This window comes from Octopus sinensis, linkage group LG1 (assembly GCF_006345805.1).
Source record: "Octopus sinensis linkage group LG1, ASM634580v1, whole genome shotgun sequence".
Lineage (NCBI taxonomy): Eukaryota > Metazoa > Mollusca > Cephalopoda > Octopoda > Octopodidae > Octopus > Octopus sinensis.
In genome coordinates this window covers 16,553,869-16,578,631 of record NC_042997.1, presented here as the reverse complement: position 1 = coordinate 16,578,631, position 24,763 = coordinate 16,553,869, and the positions used below count along the sequence as shown (strand labels likewise).

Below are 24,763 nucleotides of genomic sequence, written 5' to 3'. Positions count from 1 at the left end.
TGAAAGGAACTCAGCCACTTTGCCTCCATGAGGCCCCCATTAGTTCATATTGCCATATACCTAAATATAGATTAGTGACCATCAGATTAAGAACACGAAACCTTTCCAAAGACCTTATAAGTCAATTAGTGCTAGATACAGCAGCATATGCCTCATTAAAAACTCCTCCAGTTGTTTTACGAGCAAGAGAATATTAGAGGTACCTCTTCCCAGCACCAAGCCAAACTGCATTTTATCCAGACTAATTCTCATTCTAATTAGTTATGCTGTGACAACCTAGACATCAACTTGATACCTCTATAACTTGCTCTTATTAGAGCCTCTCCTTTATCCTTGTCACAGTCAATGAAGATACTGCCACACCATTTGGCTATGAGCATGACCAGCACATATCTCTCCATGCTTAATATTTTCAGTATCTCAGTAACTACACCCAGCAATCCAGCTACCCTCCCTGCCTTCATATCTTTAATTACCCAATGAAGTAAACTGCTGTCAAACCATAATCTAGTCTTCCTGTTGAGTTTACATGGGAAATGCTCTCTCTCCCTACCTTCTCTCCATTTCTCTCTCTCCCTCTCTCTCTTTCTTCTCTCTCTCTCTCCCCATCTCTATTGCAACTTCTCATAATAGGATTTTTCTTCTTTTTATAAAATGATAAGGCAAGGACATATGCACTGACTGCTATCATTCCCAACCTGATTTTCTCTATCATGGTCTTACAATCCAGAATACCTCATGCTTCTGATCCTAATGTTGCTTCTCCATCACCTAAGTATACCAATGACTAACTTCTGTTCTAGCAGCTTTGCTCTTAGTCTATCTCTCAGCTTTTATGAACTTATCAACCATCTTCTATCTGGCTAGGACCTTGCACCAGCCACACATCTAATCTGTAGCCCATATAAGGCAGCAAGCTGGCAGAATACTTAGCAGTATTTTGTTCATCTTTACATTCCGGGTCCAAATTCACTGAGGTTGACTTTGTCTTTCATCCTTTCAGGGTCAACAAAATAATCACCAGTTGAGCACTGGGGTCAATGTTATCAACTTACCTAAAATTGCTGGCCTTGTGCCAAAATCTGAAACCTACACACACACACACACACACACACACACACACACACACACACACGCACACGCATGCTACCTAAGCAAAGAGCCATAACTTTCAAGAAATTTTTCAAAATACAAAATCTACCAATTCATAACCTTAATAAAATATCTCATAATTATAGATAATTTTAGATAATTTATTATAACATTGAACACTTTCACTAAATGACACACCAGTCACGTATATTAAAATCTCACAAAGAAATTGGGATCAAAATAGAGCATACAGTATTCGGTTTAGGAGATTACAGAAATAAAATACAATTAGAAAGGAATAATAGCAATTTGAACCTTATTTTTAAAAATTAACACATTATATTCTGTAGAAACATTGCCAGATAAGACTGGAGTCTGGTGCAGCCTTCTGGCTTCCCAGATCCCCGGTCGAACCGTTCAACCCATGCTAGCATGGAGAACGGACGTTAAACGATGATGATGATATATTCTATTGTGTCTGGGGAGAGTCATTTTCTTTTTGTGCCTTATAATCCAAAAACGAAATAACACATTATAATTTAATATTCTTAATATTAAACTTGTAGAAAGCAGTGAGGTGGCAGAATCATTAGCAAACCAAGCGAAATTCTTAGCAGCATTTCATCTGTTTTTATATTCTGAGTTCAAATTCTGCTGAGGTTACCTTGCCTTTCTCCTTTCGGGGTCAATAAAAGAAGTACCAGTTGGGCACTGGGAAGGATTTAATCGACTAAACTCCTTCTCTGGGAAAACTTTGAAACTAATATTGAACCTGTAGAATAGTAACAAACTCTTGGTAAGCTAAATCTTTAATCTGGTTTCCATTTGTAATTGGGAATGTACCACTAATGCTCTTGGAGGAAACTATGTGTATCCTAATTTCCCTAATCCCCTTTCATTAAAAGAAAAAATAACCTTAGGCGTCATGCTTATGTAAGAAATGAAAATTTCAAGAATCAAACAAAAAAAATGTGAGTGTGTATGTTTTAAATGTCTAGAAAAATTATTCACAAATAAAGCTCACCAAATTTTTTACTTGAATATTCCTCTTTGGCCGAAGGAGGGAAGAATCCATAGAAGACTGTTTGGATGCAACAAGATTCTTCCGAGTCATGACAATTTTTTTGTGCTGCTGTGGTAGCTGCTGTTGTAGTTGTTGTTGCTGGTGATGATGGTGGTGATGGTGATGATGATGGTGGTGATGGTGATGATTATGATGATGCTGCTGCTGTGGCTGCAATACACCATCACACCTGGAAGTGGGTAATAAGGCAACTTTTTTCCGGCCAGTCATCATACTTTCCTAGAGGAAAAAGAAAGAAAAAATTGAAATTTGAAACTTAAGTAATATATAAATGTGAGCAAAAACTGACTGGAATATTTTTTTTTTTAAAAGTAGAAAGAAAGAAAGAAAGAAACTGAGAGACAAAAATGAGTTAAAAAACAAAAAGGAAACTGTAAATTAAAATAAATTTTGCAAAGACATTCTTATTTCCTAGAATACAACTTTTAAAAAAAATCTGATATAAAAAAATTTTTATTATAAAAACAGTGAGTCATAACAGCAATTACTACTCAAAGCAGTTATCCTGGCTTCTACAATCTACAGCAGATTTGAGTCTATATCTTAACTCTTGTGTACTACAGAAGAGTCAGTTCACCTCACCAAAAGAACAAAAAAAGATACACAAACAATAAAAGATAATAGTGGGAAGTTTCAAATTCCTGAGTGGCAGGAGCCTCCTATATCAGTGGTATATAAGAAAATCTTCACCCACAATTGACATTTCACCCTTGTTCAAATATGAAACTGCCCACTGATGAAATCTCATTGTTAAAAATGCTTTAATCCCTAAGACTAAAATGGAAATTTAAGTTGCCTAATTGTCACCATCATCATCCATGGGTCAGATGGAGTTTACTGAGGCAGATATTCTACAACCAGATAGACCCTTCCTGTCACCAATCCTTACCTGTTTACAAGTATGGTAATATTTCCCTTATAGCCACATATGTTTTCACAGAAAATTGGAAATGAATAAACATTCATTTACAACAACCAAGTAATATCGACATTAAAAGACACAAACATACACATGCACATAAACACACCCACATGTGGGTGTGCAAGTGTTTGTTTGTGTCTCTTAATCCACAAATAAAGAATACTTATCTACCAATGCGGGTGTTGAGCACTTATTCACACTGTCTGATACTAGCACAGTAAGTAGCACTCCTAGCATTCTTAAATACCAGACAAACACTAACCACAAACACAGAATCAAAACAAATCATATATGACGGACTTCTTTCAGTTGTCATCACCTTAGGCCAACCAAAGCTTTGTAAGTACAAGGCTTTGGTTGGCCCAAGGTGCTATTCAGTAGCACTGAATTCGACTCTGAAACTGCATAATTAGGAAGCAAACTTCTTAACCACAAGCCATACTTGCGCCTATTGTATATGTAAAAAAGAAACTTTTTCTTTTGTAATCTTTCACAACACTTTCCATAGTTTGCTGTGCGCTTGCGAATTGGGCCTGGTGCTAATCGGGTATCACTACTGCTGCTCTATATTAGTGCTCTGCAACTTTTTTTCACTTGTGGTACACTTATATTCTTTTAAATTTTCAGTGGAACACCTGAACTAAAAATATAACTAAAAGTATAGAGAGAAAAATTATATTCAGGTTATGCAGTGGCACACCCAGCATTGTATCATGGCACACCAGTATGCTGTGGAATACTGGTTGTAGAACACTGCTTCTATATAATTGCTTGATCTGCTAAAAATAGCAAGCAAATCTTTCTGAAAAACAGCATTATTGTCATAATAAACAGGGCACACATTGAATAAATTAGCAATAGATTTTTTCACTTCTTACATGTTCCAGTCATAGGACAATGGTCATACTGGGGCACCACTTTAAAGAGTTTAGCCAAACAAATCAGTCTCAGAACTTATTTTTAAGGCTGGTACTTATTCTTGCAGTCTCTTTTGTTGAATCACTATGGATTATGGAGAATGTAAACAAACCAATGCTGGTTGTCAAGTAGTGGTGGTGGACAAATACACACACGCATGTATGTATATATGCATACATACATGATGAGCTTCCACATAGTTTCCATCTACCAAATTCACCCACAAAGCTTTGGTCAGCCTGGGGTTGTAGTAGAGACACTTGCTCAAAGTGCTACACAGTGGGACTGAACCCAAAACCCACAGTATCACATACCAGCACCTAAAAGTTTTGATGTTAGTTTGAAGAATTGAATTATTTACTCACAGACTAAGCTGGCACGCATGCAAAAACTAGGATATGTGCATGTGGTTAATGAATGGAAATTGTTTATAGATTCAAGGTTAGCCTCAAAGCTGTGTCGAAAAACCTTCCATTCCTCTGGGTCATATTGTCGTTATGGAAGAAACTTATGAGTCAATGGAACTCATTCTGAAAGGAGTTAATTACTCAGTTCATAAGTGGAATATTTGTGATGATTTAAAGGTGATTTCCCTCCTCCTGGGACTGCAGCTGGGATATACCAAAAATATGTGCTTCTTGTGTGTTTAGAACAGCCGCAACAACAGCAATTATTACATTGTAAAAGACTGGCCAAAAAGAGATGAGTGCATAGTTGGTCGGTACAATGTGCAGCATATGCCACTGGTAGACCCGCAAAAGATCTTCCTTCCACCCCTTCACATCAAACTTGGCCTCATTAAAAACTTTGTAAAAGCAATGACACACAATGGTTGTGGCTTCCAGTACCTAAAGGTAAAATTTGGTGCAGAGAAAAGTGACACAAAAAACTAAAAGCAGGCGTTTTCATTGGACCTAAGATCAGAGAATTGATGTCTGATAGTAAATTCAGAGAGGTAAACTGAATCCAGTTGAGCTGATGGCATGGGATTCATATGTGTTAGTTGTACAGAATTTTTTTGGAAATCATAGATCTGAAAACTATGCTGATTTAATGAACAACATGTTAACAGCGTATGAAAGAATGGGATGCCAAATGTCTCTTAAAATGCACTTCTTGCATTCTCATCTCAATTTTTTTTCCAATGAATCTTAGTGCCATTAGTGAAGTGCATGGAGAGAGGTTCCACCAGGATATATCTGAGAATGGAAATGAGGTATCAAGGCTGGTTCAATCCACACATGAGTGACTACTGCTGGTTCTTACGACAGAAGACCAGCACAATGCATAAGCACAAGAGCAAGTGTCTCAAACATTTCTGAGCTTAGAATATAAAAAATAAAGTGAATATTCCCCCAAACATAAATATACTATGTACCATTGTATTAACTATTCCTAATATTAATATAGTATTAATATATAACTATGCACATAACAAATCGTGACGTGCTACAGCAATTCTGAGTTCAGATTCAGAATCAGAGTACTCGATTTAGTTTGGTACAGTACCATTTGTCTTGGTAGCAGACTTCTTTTTTCTTTTTTTTCTTTTTGGTCCAGCAATCCTGAAAACTTTAGAATTGTCTGAGGTTTGTTAGTGTCCTGTGTTTACCCTTCAATCTATCTATGGAGAGGGGGCGGAGATGCCGATAATGACACTCTGGTATCATTCTTTTTATATGACTGACTATAACATGAAATCTTCAAAGATCCCCATAGAACAATGGGTAACAGGGTGTTACTTATCCCCAGACTAGTCATTTTTCTGAACGTTTAATAATGATATAATGAAATTAATTGCATACAGTGCTCAGGTGCACCACAACTTGTCAGAAAGTGCATATAAAGTACATGCAGTAATGTAGAAATGTCTGGAAAGCGAACAATGTATGAGTCAGATACATGCTTGTGTGTGTATGGAGGGGAGAAAATCAGGTGTAGTGTTGGAGAATCTCAGAAAGCATGGAAGTTTTGAAGGATGCAGTGCTTCGACAACTAACAACTGATGCCGGCAGTTTGTTCCATGCTTCAGCAACTCTCAGCGTGAAAAAATGTTTCCTGAAGTCATGGGAGCTGTGCTGTTTTCTTACTTTGTAAATATGTCCGAAAACAGCACAGCTCCCATGACTTCAGGAAACATTTTTAAGTTGTAAAAAATTAGAACTTATTTTATTGAGAAGAAAAACATTGAAAAAGTATTTCTGCGGTTTATATATATATGATGATAATATTGTGATAAAGAAAATATTTTTTTAAATATTGATTTCATTTGTTTAGCATTTGGTGCTTTTTGTTGTTTCTTTTTGTATTGGCTTTCCAAAATAATTAAGAAGGAAAAACTAACTGAACTGTTGCAAAATACAAAGTTATAGCGATCGTTTCGTTGTTTAGTTATTATTTGTTAGTTTTTTTTGTTTTGTTTTTTTTTTTTTTTTTGTTAAAGGAAATAATGGTAATAAAATTCAGTTCTTAATCCATTCACTGCAATAAAACAACCAAGTTGAGACAATCTACGTGTTAGAAATCCCGATTTGCCTCCCTTGTTCATATCACCTCGTATAGAAAATACTATAAACGACCGGTTGAGAGATATTTGGTTTCGATTCCTTTCGAAGTCAATTTACTTCACTTATGGCAAATGGTGTGTACATCTTGGGAGTGAGGACATAAATACAAGAACTCAACATTTCCATTTTTTTTTTTTTGTTCTTTACCTTTTTGGTAGCTTAAATAGATTTTTTTTTTCACTAAATCTAAAGAAATAGAAACGGTGAGTGTCGAAGAACAAGTGGTAAATTATCGGCATCCGATTCACAGTTAAAACAATTTTATTTCATCCAGGGAAAGAAATTTAAATTAATAACAATCTATGAAAACATACTGATTTTTACAAGTAGGTCCTTTAGGAAAATAGGCATATTTCTGACCCGTCTACATTATACGACTCGGGAAAATCCTAGAGAAACTCTGTGTGTGTGTGTGGTGTGTGTGTGTGTGTGTGCGTGTGTGTGTGTGCGTTGTGTGTGTGTGTGTGTGTGTGTGTTGTGTATGCGTGCGTGCATGTGTGCGCGCGCGCGTTTTAGTCACGGAAAGAACAGTGACCACAATCCTTTTGCAGAGGCTTCCATTCTACTGGGATTAATGGGAACGAAACCCAGCCAGACCCAGGGATCTAGTCCTAATGTCTGCAATAGAGTGAACTCTGTTGAAGGCATGTTAGGCCTATTCCTACTCATCCGTGCGTGGTGTATAAAGTAAATATAAAACTGATAACAGATGTGATTTAACCATACACTAACTACTAAGTAGTTCGATCTATAAAGTAAATAAACCTGAGATGCGAATTTGTATGAGAATAGATATTGTTTACCTTTCTGGTGGTGTTTGTCTGAATAACAGCTGTTCATAGTGTATAGTTCGCACTACTATAGTCACAAACAGCATGATTGAAACTGGGCTGACGGAAAATGTGCGGAAACCCGTCGGGCGTCTATAACAACGGATCGGCCTTGTAACCCAATATTACGCTGATTCTGCCTGAGTATCATATTAAGGGAACACATGTTTATGGAACACTCAGCAACATGAATTATAAGTCGATGAGTAGGTAGGTGACTGAATAGTTAAAATACGAACAGTCTAATCTAATGGAGGGTGGAGGCACAAGGTCTAGTGGTTAGACCAGCGGACTTGCGGGCGAGGGATCGCGGGTTCGAATCTCAGACCGGGCGATTTGTGTGTTTATGAGAGAAACACCTAAGCTCCACGTGGCTCCGGCAGAAGGTAATGGCGAACTTCTGCTGACTCTTTCGCCACAACTTTCTCCCACTCTTTCCTCTTGCAGCTCACCTGCGACGGACCAGCGTCCCGTCCAGGTGGGGTACGTATACGTAAACCGGCCCTTATGAGCCAGGCATGGCTCGAGAAGGAACAAACAATCTGATGGAGGAACCATTTTAGAAGAATCTAGGTCAGCTAATAAAGGATCTTCTATGTGGTCCCACGATCTGCTAGAAATAGTAGCGAAATCTCCAAACTGGTGAGATTAATGCTTTTGGTGACGTCAAACCTTTATAAATCAATAGCTGCAGAAAAGATAGAGAATTTGAGGGAAGTGGCATTGACATTCTGGGAAGAAAGGATCAGGCATAATGATTAGTGTGGCGCATCTAAGCTGAATATACCAAGAGTAACGAGATGAAGAGTGACAAGTAGGAGTGAAGGTAGAGGTGACAAGAAACTGAATGGCAAGAGCCCAATCAACTCCAGGGAACATTATGGTGGTGGCCTTAGAAAAGGCAAAGAGAGGAGACTGCATGTCTGTGGATCGTAGGGCGACCTGCTGTGCTTGAGGAGACGTATTGAGTCAAGTACATCAACATCAAAAGAAAAATCAAATGGAAATTGTAGTTGCACCATCCAAACGTGGCCAATGCCAGCGCCGTCTTGACTGGCTTCCGTGCCAGGCCGTTGCCAGCCTCCCCTGGCACGTGAAAAGCACCCACTACACTCATGGAGTGGTTGGCATTAGGAAGGGCATCCAGCAGTGGAAACACTGCCAGATCAGACTGGAGCCTGGTGCAGCCTCCTGGCTTCCTAGACCCCAGTCGAACCGTCCAACCCATGCTAGCATGGAAAACGGACGTTAAACGATGACGATGATGATGATGACACAACAGGCTTCATTTTATTTCTATCAACCAAATATGGTTGGGAAACAAACTTCTTACCACACCAGCCACACCTGCACCTAGTTCTAGAAGTTGCAGTCAAACCTGCAAAACTGCACCTTACCATCTTTAAAAACACACACTGGACAATATGGTCCAAAATATAAAAAAAAAAGAAGAGAAAATAAACAGTATGGTCCTGTCATGAATGTCTTTGTTTAAGGCTCTGCTCAAACAGACCTGACTTAAGACTAAACAACAACATATACAACCATTATTATTAGTGCTTTTACCAAATGCAGATTGGTGAATGCAATTGTCCTCCCAATAGCAACATATGGATGTGAGACCTGGACACTAAAGAAAGATGACCAGAAGAGAATTAATGCATTCGAGCTTTGGTGTTGGAGAAGACTTTTACGGATTCCATGGACAGCGTGGCTCACCAATGGAGAAGTTCTTAAGCAGATCAGGCCAAAAATGTCGCTAGAAGCTAGGATCACCAAGCATAGATTGGCATATTTTGGTCATATTATGCGGAGAAAGTCCCTGGAGAAGGACATCATGCTCGGAATGGTCAGTGGCAAGAGAGGAAGAGGCCGAACAAGAACCCGCTGGCTTGACACCATCAAGAGTGATACCGGAATGGACATAGCCAATCTGAAAGAAGCGGCCCAGGATAGAACTGACTGGAGGACACTGATCCAACGAGTAACCGAGAGTCGACTTCGACTGAGCGGATAGATAGATAGATTATTAGCGCTAGCACATTGCCAAATGTTGAGTATTTGGATTTAAGACCATATCCTGGTAGCAACATACTATAATTTTTCCCAGGTCATCTAACTTTTATATAATAAATAAAACAAAGAATTTCTTTTCGTAAGTGTGGGCAGAGGAGCTGTTACGCCAGAATATAATGAAGGCAAGTGAGAGGTGTCAACATCATCAAATAACCAAAATACATTAGAATAACCAGAGAAGTTATGACTCAGAAATTTAAAATAAACACATACACTTACACAAATTAAAGTATAAATTTGTTTCAAACCACTTATCTGAACTACTTAATTGAAAGATAAGGAGATGAAGATGAAAAATAGAAAGGGATAGAGTGTGAAATATTTTTTTAACAGGTTTCAAATTCAGATTCAGGCATTAGCAATAAATAAAATGAAACCTTACTGAGATCAATTTTGCCTCCCATCATTCCAGGGGCCAATTTCATTGTCTTTTCCTTCACTACAAATTTGTGGCGTTGCATGTAATTAGTTAAAAATCAATAAACTTAATTATTCGAACATGGTTAGCGTTCCTCCTTCCCACCACTATTTTCTTATTCACATAAAACAAGCAAATTATGAAGCCTTTATGTGGTAACTCAAACACAAGAAATAGCAGCTCTCAAATTATACACACACAAACACATATCCACTTCAGTAGGATTCGAATTCAGAACACAAATAGTTTCAAGTAAATATTTATGATGCATTTTGAAACCTTTTGACACAAAACACTAGGCTCTTTCTTGAGTCACTCTTCTAGCAACTTCAGCTAAAAGATGATATATCAAGAACACTGACAATGAGGAACCCCTTAGTTCTCATCAAAACATATCTTTATCCATAATAAAACCTGCAAATAATTGTTCAGTTTCTCCAAAATACACCAAATCATCTGGGTGAGTAGTCTTAATTCAAGGTAGTTTTATCATAACATTTTACTATTCCACTTGTAATTTTAGTCAAACAAATTGATCCTGGTACTTATTTTTTAACCATGGTAGTTAATCTATCAGTCCATTTTGCTGAACTGCTAAGTTATGAGGGACATAAACACACCAACACTGGCTACCAGATGGTAGTAGTGGTGGACAAACACACACACACACACACACACATGCATATATATATATACACACACACGACAGGCTTCTTTCAGTTTCCATCATGTATTAGTCTCTCTCAAGAGATACTGACATCAGAACTAAGTTTCCTATTGACCAGTTGAACCCTCACACACTAAAATTGATGGGTAAGTCTATGTATATATATATTATGTAGGCACAGACATGGCTGTTATAGGTGTAAGTATAATTGAGTGGTAAGAAGTTTGCCTCCCAACCACAAGGTTCTGGATTCAGACTCACTGGGTGGCACCTTGGGCAAGTATCTTCTACAACAGCCCCAAGCTGACCAAAGAATTGTGTGTGGATTTAGTAATAGAAACTAAAAGCCTGTTATATATATATATATATATATATATAATATATATATATATATATATATGTATATATGTACATATGTATGTATAATCATTATCATTTGTTTTCTATGCTGGTATGGGCTGACTGGTTTGATAGGAGCTGACACGTCAGAAGACTGGGCCAAGTTCTAATGTCTACTTTGACATGGTTTGTATGCTTGGATGCCCTTCCTAATGCTAACTACTTTACAGAGTGCATGTGTGTGTGTGTCAACATCCTTCAACATGGCAAACAGACATGATGTACATGTATAAAATGAGTCAGAAACTGGGTTTTTTTGTATGACATACTGTTAAGAACTCAAAGAATAATACTAAAAATATTCACTCAACAGCAAAAATATTTTTTGAAACAAAACGCACACATAATGTGTGTGTGTGTGTTTAAAACAGTGTTTCCCAAACTTTTTGGGGCTGCTGTCCCCTTGACATCCAGGCCACATTCCTAGCACTCCGATCCCAACTAACCATCACAAACATAGACCTCTTTCTGAAGCAAATTCAAAGGAACATTATTTAACAAATAAAACTTAACCTAACAAACCCATTATTTTGTTGTTTTTACATGTATCGTTACCCCATTATTGCCCCACTTTTTAAATGAATCGTTACCCCTAGTGGGGCAATACCACCCACTTTGGGAACCATTGGTTTAAAACAATAAAACGGTTGACAGTGATTTTGAACTTTTGGCTCATTTGTCATTGTCAGACTATCTCAAAGATAAATGAGCCAAAACTTCAAAGTCACTTTCAACTTTTCCCTAAAAAATAATTATACATAAAAACAAACCATAATATATAAATATGTATATATCAGACATCCTCACTCTACCCCTCCCGTGTGTCTATAGTCCTTTAGGACAGCTTTAATTTCTCTTTCACGTTACCCACCATTGTCTTGTCTTGTCTTGCAGCCCCAGGACTTTTTGTTGTATATGTATTATCATTGTCATCGTGTGGCCCTAAGCCTTTATTCTGTTTATTGCTTTGTCCCTTGTCCATCTACTAACAGTCTTGTCTCAAGCCTGTCTCATTTTGTTATGTTTTAGTCCCATTCCCAATAAGTTTCTTGTCAGTGCCTCCAGAGTCTAAGCAATATTATCGATAATGGCTGAAATTGTGTTTGACCCTTTGGCCAATAACTGAAAGAATTGATGACCTTCTGTATTTTCTGTCCACTTGTGTATTTAGTATATGTTCTTTTGTTTATTTACTACACATTTTTTAAAATCATATATATAGATATGTCACATTTTCCATTTATTGTCTTTTTATTTAATCCTGAAAATAGATATAGATATATATTGTTGTATTTCAGGATGATTATTTTATTTATTTTTTTGTCATGTGGGCCAAATGAACACATGCACTATATATATATATATATATATATAATATATATATATATATATATATATATATATTATATATATATATATTGTTTGTTTCTTCACTCATTTATTACTGGTCTAATTTGTTTTATGTCCATTGTCCGGAAATCTTTTGTCACACATATTTGACCTCTTCTACAGCACTTTCGTTTCCATGTGTGTTCCTGCTCCACTTACTCAAGAGACAATAAACAGAATAAAAAGCTTAGGGCATGTGTACGAACAGCCATGCTACATGGCAGTGAAACATGGGCTGTGACTGCTGAAGACATGCATAGGCTCGAAAGAAATGAAGCTAGTATGATCCACTGGATGTGTAATGTCAGTGTGCACACACGGCAGAGTGTCAGCACCTTGAGAGAAATGTTGGACATAAGAAGCATCAGATGTGGTGTGCAAGAGAGACGATTGCGTTGGTATGGTCATGTGCTACGTATGGATGAGGAGAGCTGTGTGAAAAAGTGTCACTCCCTAACAGTGGAAGGAACCCGTAGATGGGGGAGACCCAGAAAGATATGGGATGAGATGGTGAAGCATGACCTTCAAATGTTGGGCCTCACAGAGGCAATGATGAAAGACCGAGACCTCTGGAGATATGCTGTGCTTGAGAAGACCCAGCAAGGAAAGTGAGAACACAGCCGTAGTCTACACCAGTGTCCCATAACCATTTAAAAGTACCTTTGAATTGTCGGGTGACATTCTGTGCTTGAGGAGACCTATTGAGTCAAGTAAATCAAAATCAAATCAAATCACAATTCAGTCATGCGTGGGTCACTGCCAGAGCTGCCTGACTGGCTCCCCATGCCAGTGACATGTAAAAAGCACCATCTGAACGTGACCGATGCCAGTGCCGCCTGACCAGCTCCCGTGCTGGTGGCACATAAAAATCACCCACTACACTGTCGGAGTGGTTGGCATTAGGAAGGGCATCAAGCTGTAGAAACTGCCAGATCAGATTGGAGCCTGGTGTGGCCTCCTGGCTTGCCAGTCCCCAGTCAAACTGTCCAACCCATGCCAGCATGGAAAATGGACGTTAAATGGTATATATAATTCCATATACTTAATTTCATAGAATTCATGCCGTGTTTGAGACACAGAAAACTATTATTACTGTACTTAGGAATATATTTTATCATTCATTTTTATTTTGTTTTATGAAGTAGACTCTACTTATCATAGCAATTAAGACAAAAATAAAAGTAGGTAGTAGTTGTAGTAGTGATGATGATGATAGTAGTAGTAGTAGCAGTAGTGGCATTGGTGGTGGCAGTTAAGTGATTCAACTAGTTGATCTTAACATTAACATACTGGAGAGTTTTTTGTATTGTTTTTAAATTAAGCTATTAGAACAGGTGTAGACACTTAATCCCAAATGGCAAGTTGCAAAAGAAGTCATCAAAAGTTCTGTGTGTGTGTGTGTGTGTGTATGTGAGAGAGAGAGAGAGAGAGAGAGATCGTAATCGTCACAGATGTCAATAAGCAACAGAATATATAAATTAGTAAATAAATAAAGCAACAGTTGTGCGATAGAAAAATATGAAGTCAACACATGCTTAAGATGATAATCTACAAGAACAAAGTTTCACATTAATGTTCTAAATATCATCAAATGTACAAATGACGTGTGTGTGTGTGTGTGTGTGTGTGTGTTTGTGTTTGTGTGTGCACGTGCACTCAGGCACACACATTCATATTCAAGTATGTGATAAGAAAAAGTATTTCATACCATGGATTGTTAACATATTATTTAGTGATTGTAAAATAACACAAAAAAAAAAAACTAAAATTGAAATTCCATTGAATAGCATTGGCAAAAATTTACACTATAACAACTACTTATTTTATACATTCATGTGCTTTTTCGATACTAGTAGTACCTGTTCTAAATCTTAAATCCCAAAGCAACCAGATCAAGTCACTCGACCTGCTAGAAATATTGACCAAATTCTACTACCAGTAGGAAAGACTCATTCATTGGACAATACTTTCTTAGAGATCTTCATCTCAGAACCATTACTTAATACCCACTTTGCCACACTGGCATGGGTTAAACACACCTTAGTTGAGACAATTTTTATACAGCTAGATGTCCTTTTGGTCATTTGTTTCCAAGTAAGGTAATATTTCTCTTGGGCTTTACAAAAGATGGACATGATTTGGCAGCTGCAAATGTAATTTGAGGTGCCATTTACAGGGTGATATTACTTACGCAAACATGCAAACAGCTACATGTTTTCACAGCATGCTAACAATGTCAAGACAAAAGAAAACAAAAACACATGTGCACATGGACACACACACACAAACACAACAGGCTTCATAGTTTCAAAGTACAAATTCCTCTCACAAGGCATTGGTCAGTCATAGGCTGTAGCAGGATATATCTGCCCGCAGTGCCACACAGGGGTAATAGACATGAAACTATGTAGTTGTGAAGCAAACTCATTAACCACATGGCTGTGCCAAAATACAAGTGCTGGTGACACAAAAGGCACCTGTGATATTGATACAGAAAAGGCACTCGAGATGGTGACATGTAAAAGGCCCCCACTACACTCTTGGAGTGGTTGGTATTAGGAAAGGCATCCAGATGTAGGAACCATGCCAAAATCAAACTGGAACCTGGTACAGCTCTCCAGTTTACCGGTTCCAGTCAAATCTAATCCATGCCAGCATGGGAACCAGACACTAAGTGGTGGTGATGATGATGATGATGACAATGACGACGACAACGACGATGATAGAGAAAAAGATGAGATAGTTAGGACTGGAATGCTTTTGATGACAAATCTGCTGAATCAGTACTGGCCTGGAATTTAACAAGAATAACAACAAACCAATCAACGAACCGACGTACGATTGTATAAGTAAGAAAAATCCAATTCAGCAGAAAATTCTGCCTCAACAAACGCAACTGCTGTCTTCAAAACAAATAATGAATAGAAAAAAGTAAAAACCAGACACCATTCCTACTTCACAATTGAGTATTTAGCACTATGAAGGGCATCCAGCTGTAAAAATAATTGTTTCAACAAATAAGCAATGTCACCTACACAAACATGGGGAAATAGCTGAAAATAAGAATAAAGAAAATATGTGTTTAAACATTGAACTGAGAATCAAAGTGACCAAGTAAATAAACTATCAGACTGTCTGTGAAACCTACAACAGGTGTTGCCTTGTCTACTTGGAGAGGACATTTAACTTTATTTGGCCATTAATTACAAAAAACGTAAGCTACATTTAGGATTTTTAACCTCCCTCCCCCACTCTGTGTGTGTGTGTGTGTGTACACACACACATATATTCCTAAGTGATATATGTACAAGGTAGTAATTTTCAACCGATCATATACACTAGGTGCTGGATTAGTTTTACAACTATTAATCAAGGGTTGATTTTGTTTTACACATGCTGGGACAACAAGAACTAATGACTAATGCAAAGAGAAAGAGAATAATACCCTTGAACAAAATTACTATCCCTTCCACTCAGTCCATCCACAAACACAATAAGTTCATGTCCACAAAAATAGCAACAACATCAATAACCTCGTTAGTCCAAAATAACTACATTGTGACACACATTATTACAATTGATAAACGAAAACTAAAAGTAACTATTGTACTCTGACTGAATTCACCTTAACTACACCTGCTGTAACTACAGTTGGAATCTATAGAACATAGAATAATGATTTGAATAATGGAAGAAATAAAATATGTCCTAACTGCCACTCTGCATTTCCCAGAAAGAAACTATTGTATGTTAGAGTACAAGTATGATTCAGACAGCAGTACAGTGTACCTGTCTGAATCATACAGAGGTACAATGTACCTGGAGAGTGGGACCCATTGATTTCACTAAGTTGTTCAGCTGATAACCAACATGGTATGGGTTGACTAAGATAAAGCAGGCCACAGCTGAACAAAACCTCAGTTACTAATGATGAACGTAACTGTTGCTGTTTAGTCCCAAATGAATCCTGATCAAGCAGATTATAATCAATTATTGATCCTTTTCTGGTTTTCTTTTTTCTTCTCCCAGCTTTCATGTAACCTGAGGAAAATTTATAGCAAGTCAACCACGTAGCAGTTCCCTTAAGAAGCAAAATATGTGTGAGAATAAAATATTAAGAAAGCAAGGTTGTGAACCCACACACCCCCAGCAATGTGTTCATGGAAGTTCATTTCAATGATTACACAAATGGAAAGCTTAATTCTGTTTCACTTGAACTTATTTTTGTGAAATAGACAAAGTTTGAAAAAAATTACTTGCACCAGACTAGCATTTTATCATTAGCAGCACCATAGCCTTCACCACCACTGCCACCACCATTATCATCACTAAATATCTATTTTTCTAAAGCAGCATAGATGAGATGAGATTTTTTAAGGCAGTGTTTTAAGTCCTGACAATAATCCTTTTAGTTGCCTGTTATGACATGCAGGGACATGATGTACCCTTTTCTAAAAAGAGGAACACACAATATAGACAATATTCTATCCAAGGGAATATTTGTCTCATCTGCTTTATTCTACAGATTAATTGCTAAAACCCAAAGCTAATCACTGAACCCATGTCTGTTCCTTGAAGATCATGGAAAGATATACATAGAAAAATAATTTAGCTATTTTAATTTTAGAACCATCCGAACGTGGCCGTTGCCAGCGCCGCCCCGACTGGCCTCCGCACCGGTGGCACGTAAAAAGCACCATCCGATTGTGGCCGTTTGCCAGCCTCGCCTGGCACGTAAAAAGCACCCACTACACTCATGGAGTGGTTGGCATTAGGAAGGGCATCCAGCAGTAGAAACATTGCCAGATCAGACTGGGCCTGGTGCAGCCTTCTGGCTTCCCAGACCCCAGTTGAACCGTCCAACCCATGCAAGCATGGAAAGCGGACGCTAAACGATGATGATGATTTCATTATCAATATTTATATCTCTACTTTTATCACTAAGCATTATTTTGATATTTTCTATTGCTTTTTGTTGACCAATACCTTGTGAGGGGAATTTGGCAGATAGACACTATGTGGAAGGTTGCAATGTGTGGATGTGCAAGTGTACATGTGTGTTTATATTACACTAGTTTTAAAAAAACAGTATTCTTTATGTTGTGTCCCATTATTTCAGGTAACTTAGTAGTTCAACAAATAGTTATCAATAAAGTAACAATTGAAATAAGTATTGTGGTTAATATGATCAACTAAAACCTTTGAAAGTGATGCCCCAGCATGGCTTCAGTCCAATGACTAAAACTAGTAAATGAGTGGGTGGGTGGGTGGGTGGGTGGATGGATGGATGGATGGATGGACGGATGGACGGACAGACGGACGGACAGATAGATAGATATGAGAGGAGGAGAGGAGAGAAGGGTGTTGAGGAAGTAAGTATGCAATAGTTAACTTGAAAGTAAGACTAATATTAATTTCCCAGTTTGGTAATGTAGAGCAAATAATCTTGCTTAAGGAATAATTGCAAACAAGGGTGTCTGAGAAATATATTACAACTTGTTTAAAGTAATGGCTAGGCTAGCTAGTTACCATGAAAGTCAAAATGTTTCATTTATTTCTCATATATATATGTGTGTGTGTGTATATATATATATATGTATATATATAAAACGATGATGATGATATATGTGTACATGCATACATACAACCATACAACCATACATACATAACACATACATATGTATATACATACATACATATATGCATACATACATACATACATGTGTACATATGTACATATGTACATACATATGTATATATACTTAAAATCAAATAAATAAACAAATTAATAAACTATTGCAATAAAAAGTCATTTCAAGTGGTGTTCTTATTTTTGATAACATTCTCTACAGAGGAAATCTTCCTTTCTTTCAGCTTTTAGAATAGATTCTAGAAAGGGATATCATAGAAATGAATCAACATCTCCTTGAACCATGAGCCAAGTGTCAAGAACACCCATCTTACTCTGAAATTAATAATTGTTTCTTGTAAAACATGTGATAAGTTTGAAACGTTTTGTCTATGTAAGTGGAGAAAATACAAGAAATTGTTACATTGATAAACAATGTAAATACGACATTCATTAGCAACGTTATGGGGGCCTCTACCACTTAAGGTTGATCACGACACTAGACATGTATGTACAGGTCTGAGCCAGATTTTCTGAGGAAGACTAGCAGTTGCTCCATGTATACAACTCACTAAGGTTTATCCTAATGAAAAGGTTACTACCTTGGGCTGATATAATTTGGCACCAGTGTTGTCACAGGTATTGATGTCAGAATACAATCTTTTATCTTTTACCTGTTTCAATCATTTGGCTGACGTCAAGCTAGGGCACTGCCTGAAAGGTCTTATGGTGAAGGGTCTATGGTGAAGGTGATACTGTAGCCTGGATTTGAAAGGTCAAAGTTGTGCCAGGCTACAAGGCATTGAAAATGTAGTGAGCCTCATGGTGCTGTATTTGGAGGGGTGTGCACTGGCACTGTACCTCGAAATGCATAAAGAACAACTGAATGCAGCGAAGATTGGACAGCACTTGAAAGAGGCTTACACAGATGGAGAGTATGCCGCTTTTGCTAAGCTGGGAAAGATCAGATGGAGAGTGGAACAGGCCAACAAATACGCTGCGGAGGTATGGAGGCTGGTTGTGTTATCTGGTCTCACCGGTGAGGTGACTTGAGAAAGTAGCACAACTGGCCTTTGTGAATGGCTTTCCCGATGACATGTCAGTGCAACTACAACAGTTACCAGGTGGCAACAAAATGGTGCTGAGCGAGCTCATCGTTCAAGCCCACGTGTTGACACAAAACACCGGGCGGAAGGCAGTGGTGTTGGCAGCTGCAAAAGCCTGCAACGGCCAGTGAAGGACGAAAAGAGGCCAACCCCGTCCTGTCTTCACCACACTTCCCTTTTCAGGATTCCTCTTCAGGTCAGTCCTTTGACCGTTGATGTCATGGCCCTCTTCTTCCAACTCATCCCCACATATATTTATTGTACTATTTCATTAATCAAAAAACTGCATACATATTTATTGAAATCTTTGTGGAGAATGAAAAAATACAGTCATGTTGGCAGCAGTGGTGATAATAACAATGACAATGATAGTTATAAGAGGCAGGATGTCACTAAGTTCAGTTTTATGCTATAACTTAAAAGTAAGCAACAGATTAGAGTCACTCATAACTGTCCCACCAACTAGATCAATACTGTAAAGAGCTGAAAATGTATATACACAGGACTTTTGAAGTGACTCACTACTCAATTGTTAGTATTGTTGCTATTGTATAGATGCCATTGTTATTACTGATGTAAAAGTTTTAAATACACAAACTAGTCAAATAACACAATTGGTGAAACATGTGCTTCAATCAACAGCTGTTTTTATCATTTTATTTTATGTGGGATTTTTCTCTTTCTCTCTCTCTCATTCTCTCTATCTGTTTTAAAGAAATTAGAGGAGGAAGGACAGGGCTCTTATAGGGTCTTGGAAACAGGTAGGAGGGAGTTATCATCAGACCAGAAGACAACTTAGAACAAAGTGAACTGCACTTAAAACCTTGAAGGACCAGTGGCATTCAATCATTATTAAACATGTTCCCACCTCTTGACATGTTTTAGCTTGCCAGCAGGCTCAGACATGTTAGAGGCTGGAGCATGTCAGCGACTGAAGCATATCATCTCCTCACACTGACTTTTTCTATTGCTCTCATAAGGGCCTCTTTTCCTTGAAGCTAGCTGGTCTTGTGCTTCTTCTACTTAAGCATTCCAACCCACTAATCTTTCCACATCTTGTCACTCTAGTTGCTTCCATTACTCTTCTTTTTTTTTTACTCTTTTTACTTGTTTCAGTCATTTGACTGTGGCCATGCTGGAGCACCGCCTTTAGTCAAGCAGATCGACCCCAGGACTTATTCTTTGTAAGCCTAGTACTTATTCTATTGGTCTCTTTTGCCGAACCGCTAAGTTATGGGGATGTAAACACACCAGCATCGGTTGTCAAGCAATGTTGGGGGGAACAAACACAGACACACAAACATATACGCACACTTACCTATATACATACATATACATATATACGATGGGCTTCTTTCAGTTTCCGTCTACCAAATCCACTCACAAGGCTTTGGTTGGCCCGAGGCTATAGTAGAAGACACTTGCCCAAGGTGCCATGCAGTGGGACTGAACCTGGAACCATGTGGTTGGTAAGCAAGCTATACATCACATATTCATACCAGTGCAATCCTTTCTTCTGTACACAACAGCTGATACCTTTATGCACACTTGTCCTCCATTGTTTATGGGTTCCAGCATTATGAATCTAGCAAAGTACGCTTGTCTCATGCTTTCACATATCCTTCACTGTCATAACTCATACATGCATACTAACATGTTCGTATAGGTGTGTGAAGAACTAGCAGTTTTTATCCTGGTAAAGTTATATAACCAGATGTAGGAGTAGCTGTGTAGTAAGTAGCTTGCTTCCCAACCACATGGTTATGGGTTCAGTCCCACTGTATGGCATTTTGGGCAAGTATCTTCTACTATAGCCTCGGGCTGACCAAAGTTTGTGAGTGGATTTAGTAAAGAGAAACTGAAAGAAGCCTCTCTCTCTCTCTCTCTCTCTCTCTGTGAGAGTGAGTGTCTGTGTTTGTCACAGAATATCAAGTGACTGAGTAGAGGGAATACACATCACTGCAGGTGAGGGTATACAATATGATCCTTAATTAAGTAGAGGTATATTTGGAAATCTGTTAATCATAACAAGTCATTCAATCTACAACTTGTATATCTCATGTCAGCTTTGATGGAACTGACATAGGGCTATGCAGGATATTTCTTCTGAATCACATATAAAGATACCATCTTCAATAGGCCTTAATTGAACAGGTTGGATGTGAGGGGTTACTTTACTATATTCTAACGAATACGAGTAAAAAAAATTTTTTTTTCAAGAAATATCTCAAAAGGTTAAAAGTAAAACTGTTTACTCAACTAATCATATGTTAAATAGTGACATTTCAACCATCAAAATTAGTGTTTTGTGTCCAAATGTAATTCGTTTGATAACTAACCCATCCTCACCTTCTGTCTTTCTGCAATATTTACTAAAACACTTGTATAATCATTTTCTCATTTTCTTTGAATCTAGATTCTTTTTGTAGGGAGACTAAACTTTCATCCTTTCAGCTTTATTAAAATCAGGTCAAAAACAAGTCAAAACAAAATTTGTACCAGTATTATAAACTATATTCATTTCGAGCCAATAAGGGAGCTTCAATGCAGTTGCTCCTCTTGCTAGAAATACCAGCCAAATATTGTCAAATCTCACACAATTTCTTAAGGAAATGGCACATGTCATCCAATGCACTTCTAAAAAGACAGGATGATTACAATTGGAGCACATTTTATTATTGTCTACTGGATCCAAGTTGACCTTCAGCTAAACAAGAACTATATTTGTTCTAAGGAGTTAATAGGATTTTTCAAAAGTTGTTACAGAAACCATGTGAAGTAGTTACAGAAGCATGTGATGAACAAGTTAATAACTTTTGGGATCTGAGTTTCATCCCAATGTTCAACAAACACTCTGAGCATGTGTCTTCTGCTATAGCTTCAAGTTGACCAATAACAAAATTGAACTTAAGAAGAAATGAAATAAAATCTAAGACTGATTTCTCTCCGAGGAATCTTGGTAAATCCTACTGAACACAACAACAAAAACCAAACAAATAAACCAGCTCACTGAGAAAGTTGTTCATGGGTACTTGAAATGAAAAACACATGATGTACCAATAAGTTTATAGCATCTCAATTTAACCCTTTAGCATTCAAACCGGCCATATCTGGCCAAAATATTTAACCTGTTTTATATTGAAACTGACCAGATCTCGCCTCTCACCTCAGCCCTACCATGTCATTCTAAAACTAAAAAATCACATCACTGAATTCTCTAAACTACAAGATAATGCAGGATTAATTCAAACCATTTTAAATAAACAAACATTACATTTGACAGAATAATCTGAACACTAAAGGGTTAAATCCACGTTAAATCTAAAAGACAGAATTCCTCACCCAGTGTCTTCTACACAAAAGATAAAAACAGAAATCTTAATAGCAAATGTAAACTATGCAAAACCAAAACTGAAGACATTTGCCATATCACTGTCAACTGTAAGAGAATGTCTCTGAAATACTACCTCTTCATAGGGCATATGGTGACCAGAGCAAAAGAAAGGGAAAAATAACTTATAAAGACTATCACATTGAGAGTAATGTATCAAAAGAATATTAATGGAACCTAAGAATAAGAGCAGCCACCAGATTAAAATACAACAAACCAAATATTACTGTTTGGAGCTACAAAATTGAATATGCTCTGTTTTAGAAATCAGCTACCAAGCTGATGTTAATATGGTAAGAAAAATACAAGAGAAAGAAGATATCTAGGGATAACTGATGTGGAGCCTTGAATCCTGTGCCTACAATACATTTTCACCTTTGTGCTCATTATTATTAGAATGACAGGGTATATACCAACCTGCCTAGAACAAAGTATAGTTGAATTTGGATTCTTGAGGAAAGAATGCCAAACCACACATAATTCATATACTAGAGGATCATATCTGGTACATGAAAAATCTGCAAGGCCTTCTTTTAATGTTTTTTTTTTAATATGTGTTTATACAAAGTTGTTTTGTTTTCATTTTTATTTTCTTCTTTCTATTTTTCTTTACAAACTTATTACTGAGCAAGTTTTACCACTGCAAAAATAAACTGTAAAGCTCCAATCAAGAAAAGAAAATATATACTTACACATGCACACACACACAGTCTGCATATATATAAGAGAAGTGGGTGATTATAAAAATCTGAAGTTAATCACATGGAATACCTATTTCTTTATTACCCACAAGGGGCTAAACACAGAGGGGACAAACAAGGACAGACATAGGTATTAAGTTGATTACATCGACACCAGTGCGTAACTGGTACTTAATTTATCGACCCTGAAAGGATGAAAGGCAAAGTCGACCTCGGCGGAATTTGAACTCACAACGTAACGCAGACGAAATACCGCTAAGCATTTCACCCGGCGTGCTAACATTTCTGCCAGCTCACCGCCTTAATCACATGGAATACCATCCACTTCATGAGGGACTCCATATTGGCTGTGGTATGTATACCACATAGTTAAGAAAAAGATTGGTTGAAGGGCATTTTAGACAATGCAATTAGTATGAAGAGCATGTGTAGTTGTCATTATACACATTAAGCTAATTTCATTCATAATACAGTCATTATAGAAACCAATTTTTTCCACTTTCTTGGAACTTGGTAGACAGTAGTGACTGAGTGAAATGAAATAGCAATTGCCAGGGATTTGGTAAGATAGACTAATAATTTTTCTACACAAACAAATATACATTTTTGTAGTAAGACATTAAATTCTGATGAAACAAATTATGGTTTGCATTAATACTAAATGCATACACTTCACAACAGGGAATAATTTAGTTTGCTATGAAAAGGAGAGGTCTGATATTTCAAGTAGGCCTCTTCATCAAAGATATATTTGTATATATTTATTAAGTTGTTTATTCACTCGAAAGTCTTGGGTCAACCTGAGACTATGGTGGAAGATGCTAGCAATGTCTTTACAACACTAAAACTTGAATTTTTATTCTTTCAGACTTAACTGTAGTCAAAGAAAGGCCAGAAGAACCAACAGATGTTATTACAAGGAATGTAGCACCAACATATCCAAAGATCCAGTATTCAATAATAAGACAGTTGTAATACTTTTTTCATATTAAGGCACATGGCTAATACTTTTTTCATATTAAGGAGAGGTGTAAGTCAATTATATTACTCTCAGAAGTACTTGAATAGAACCTAATTTTATTGGCCCCAGAGGGATGTAAAACAAAGTAAAGTAAAGTTGATCCTGATAGTATTTTAACATAGGAGTGGCTGTGTGGTAAGTAGCTTGCTAACCAACCAGATGGTTCCGGGTTCAGTCCCACTGCGTGGCATCTTGGGCAAGTGTCTTCTACTATAGCCTCGGGCCGACCAAAGCCTTGTGAGTGGATTCGGTAGACGGAAACTGAAAGAAGCCCGTCGTATATATGTATATGTATATATGTGTGTGTGTGTTTGTGTGTCTGTGTTTGTCCCCCTAGCATTGCTTGACAACCGATGCTGGTGTGTTTATGTCCCCGTTACATAGCGGTTCGGCAAAAAGAGACCGATAGAATAAGTACTGGGCTTACAAAAGAATAAGTCCCGGGGTCGAGTTGCTCGATTAAAGGCGGTGCTCCAGCATGGCCGCAGTCAAATGACTGAAACAAGTAAAAGAGTAAAAAGAGTATATAGAGTTTTGATAATGATTTCTAACT

At 37.5% G+C, this 24,763-nt stretch overlaps 1 protein-coding gene across 4 annotated transcripts in view; it reads right to left on the bottom strand.

Annotated features, from left to right (window-relative positions):
- The window catches only part of LOC115208907 (protein Jumonji), a 232,035-nt gene that overhangs the window by 97,720 nt on the left and 109,552 nt on the right, over positions 1–24,763 (bottom strand). For all 4 annotated transcript variants that reach the window (XM_029777113.2, XM_036511178.1, XM_036511138.1 and 1 more), the window contains exon 2: positions 2,117–2,395. In XM_029777113.2, the coding sequence (XP_029632973.1) occupies positions 2,117–2,389 (273 nt within the window). In that variant the 5' untranslated portion in view covers positions 2,390–2,395. The remainder of the gene's footprint in view (positions 1–2,116; positions 2,396–24,763) is intronic.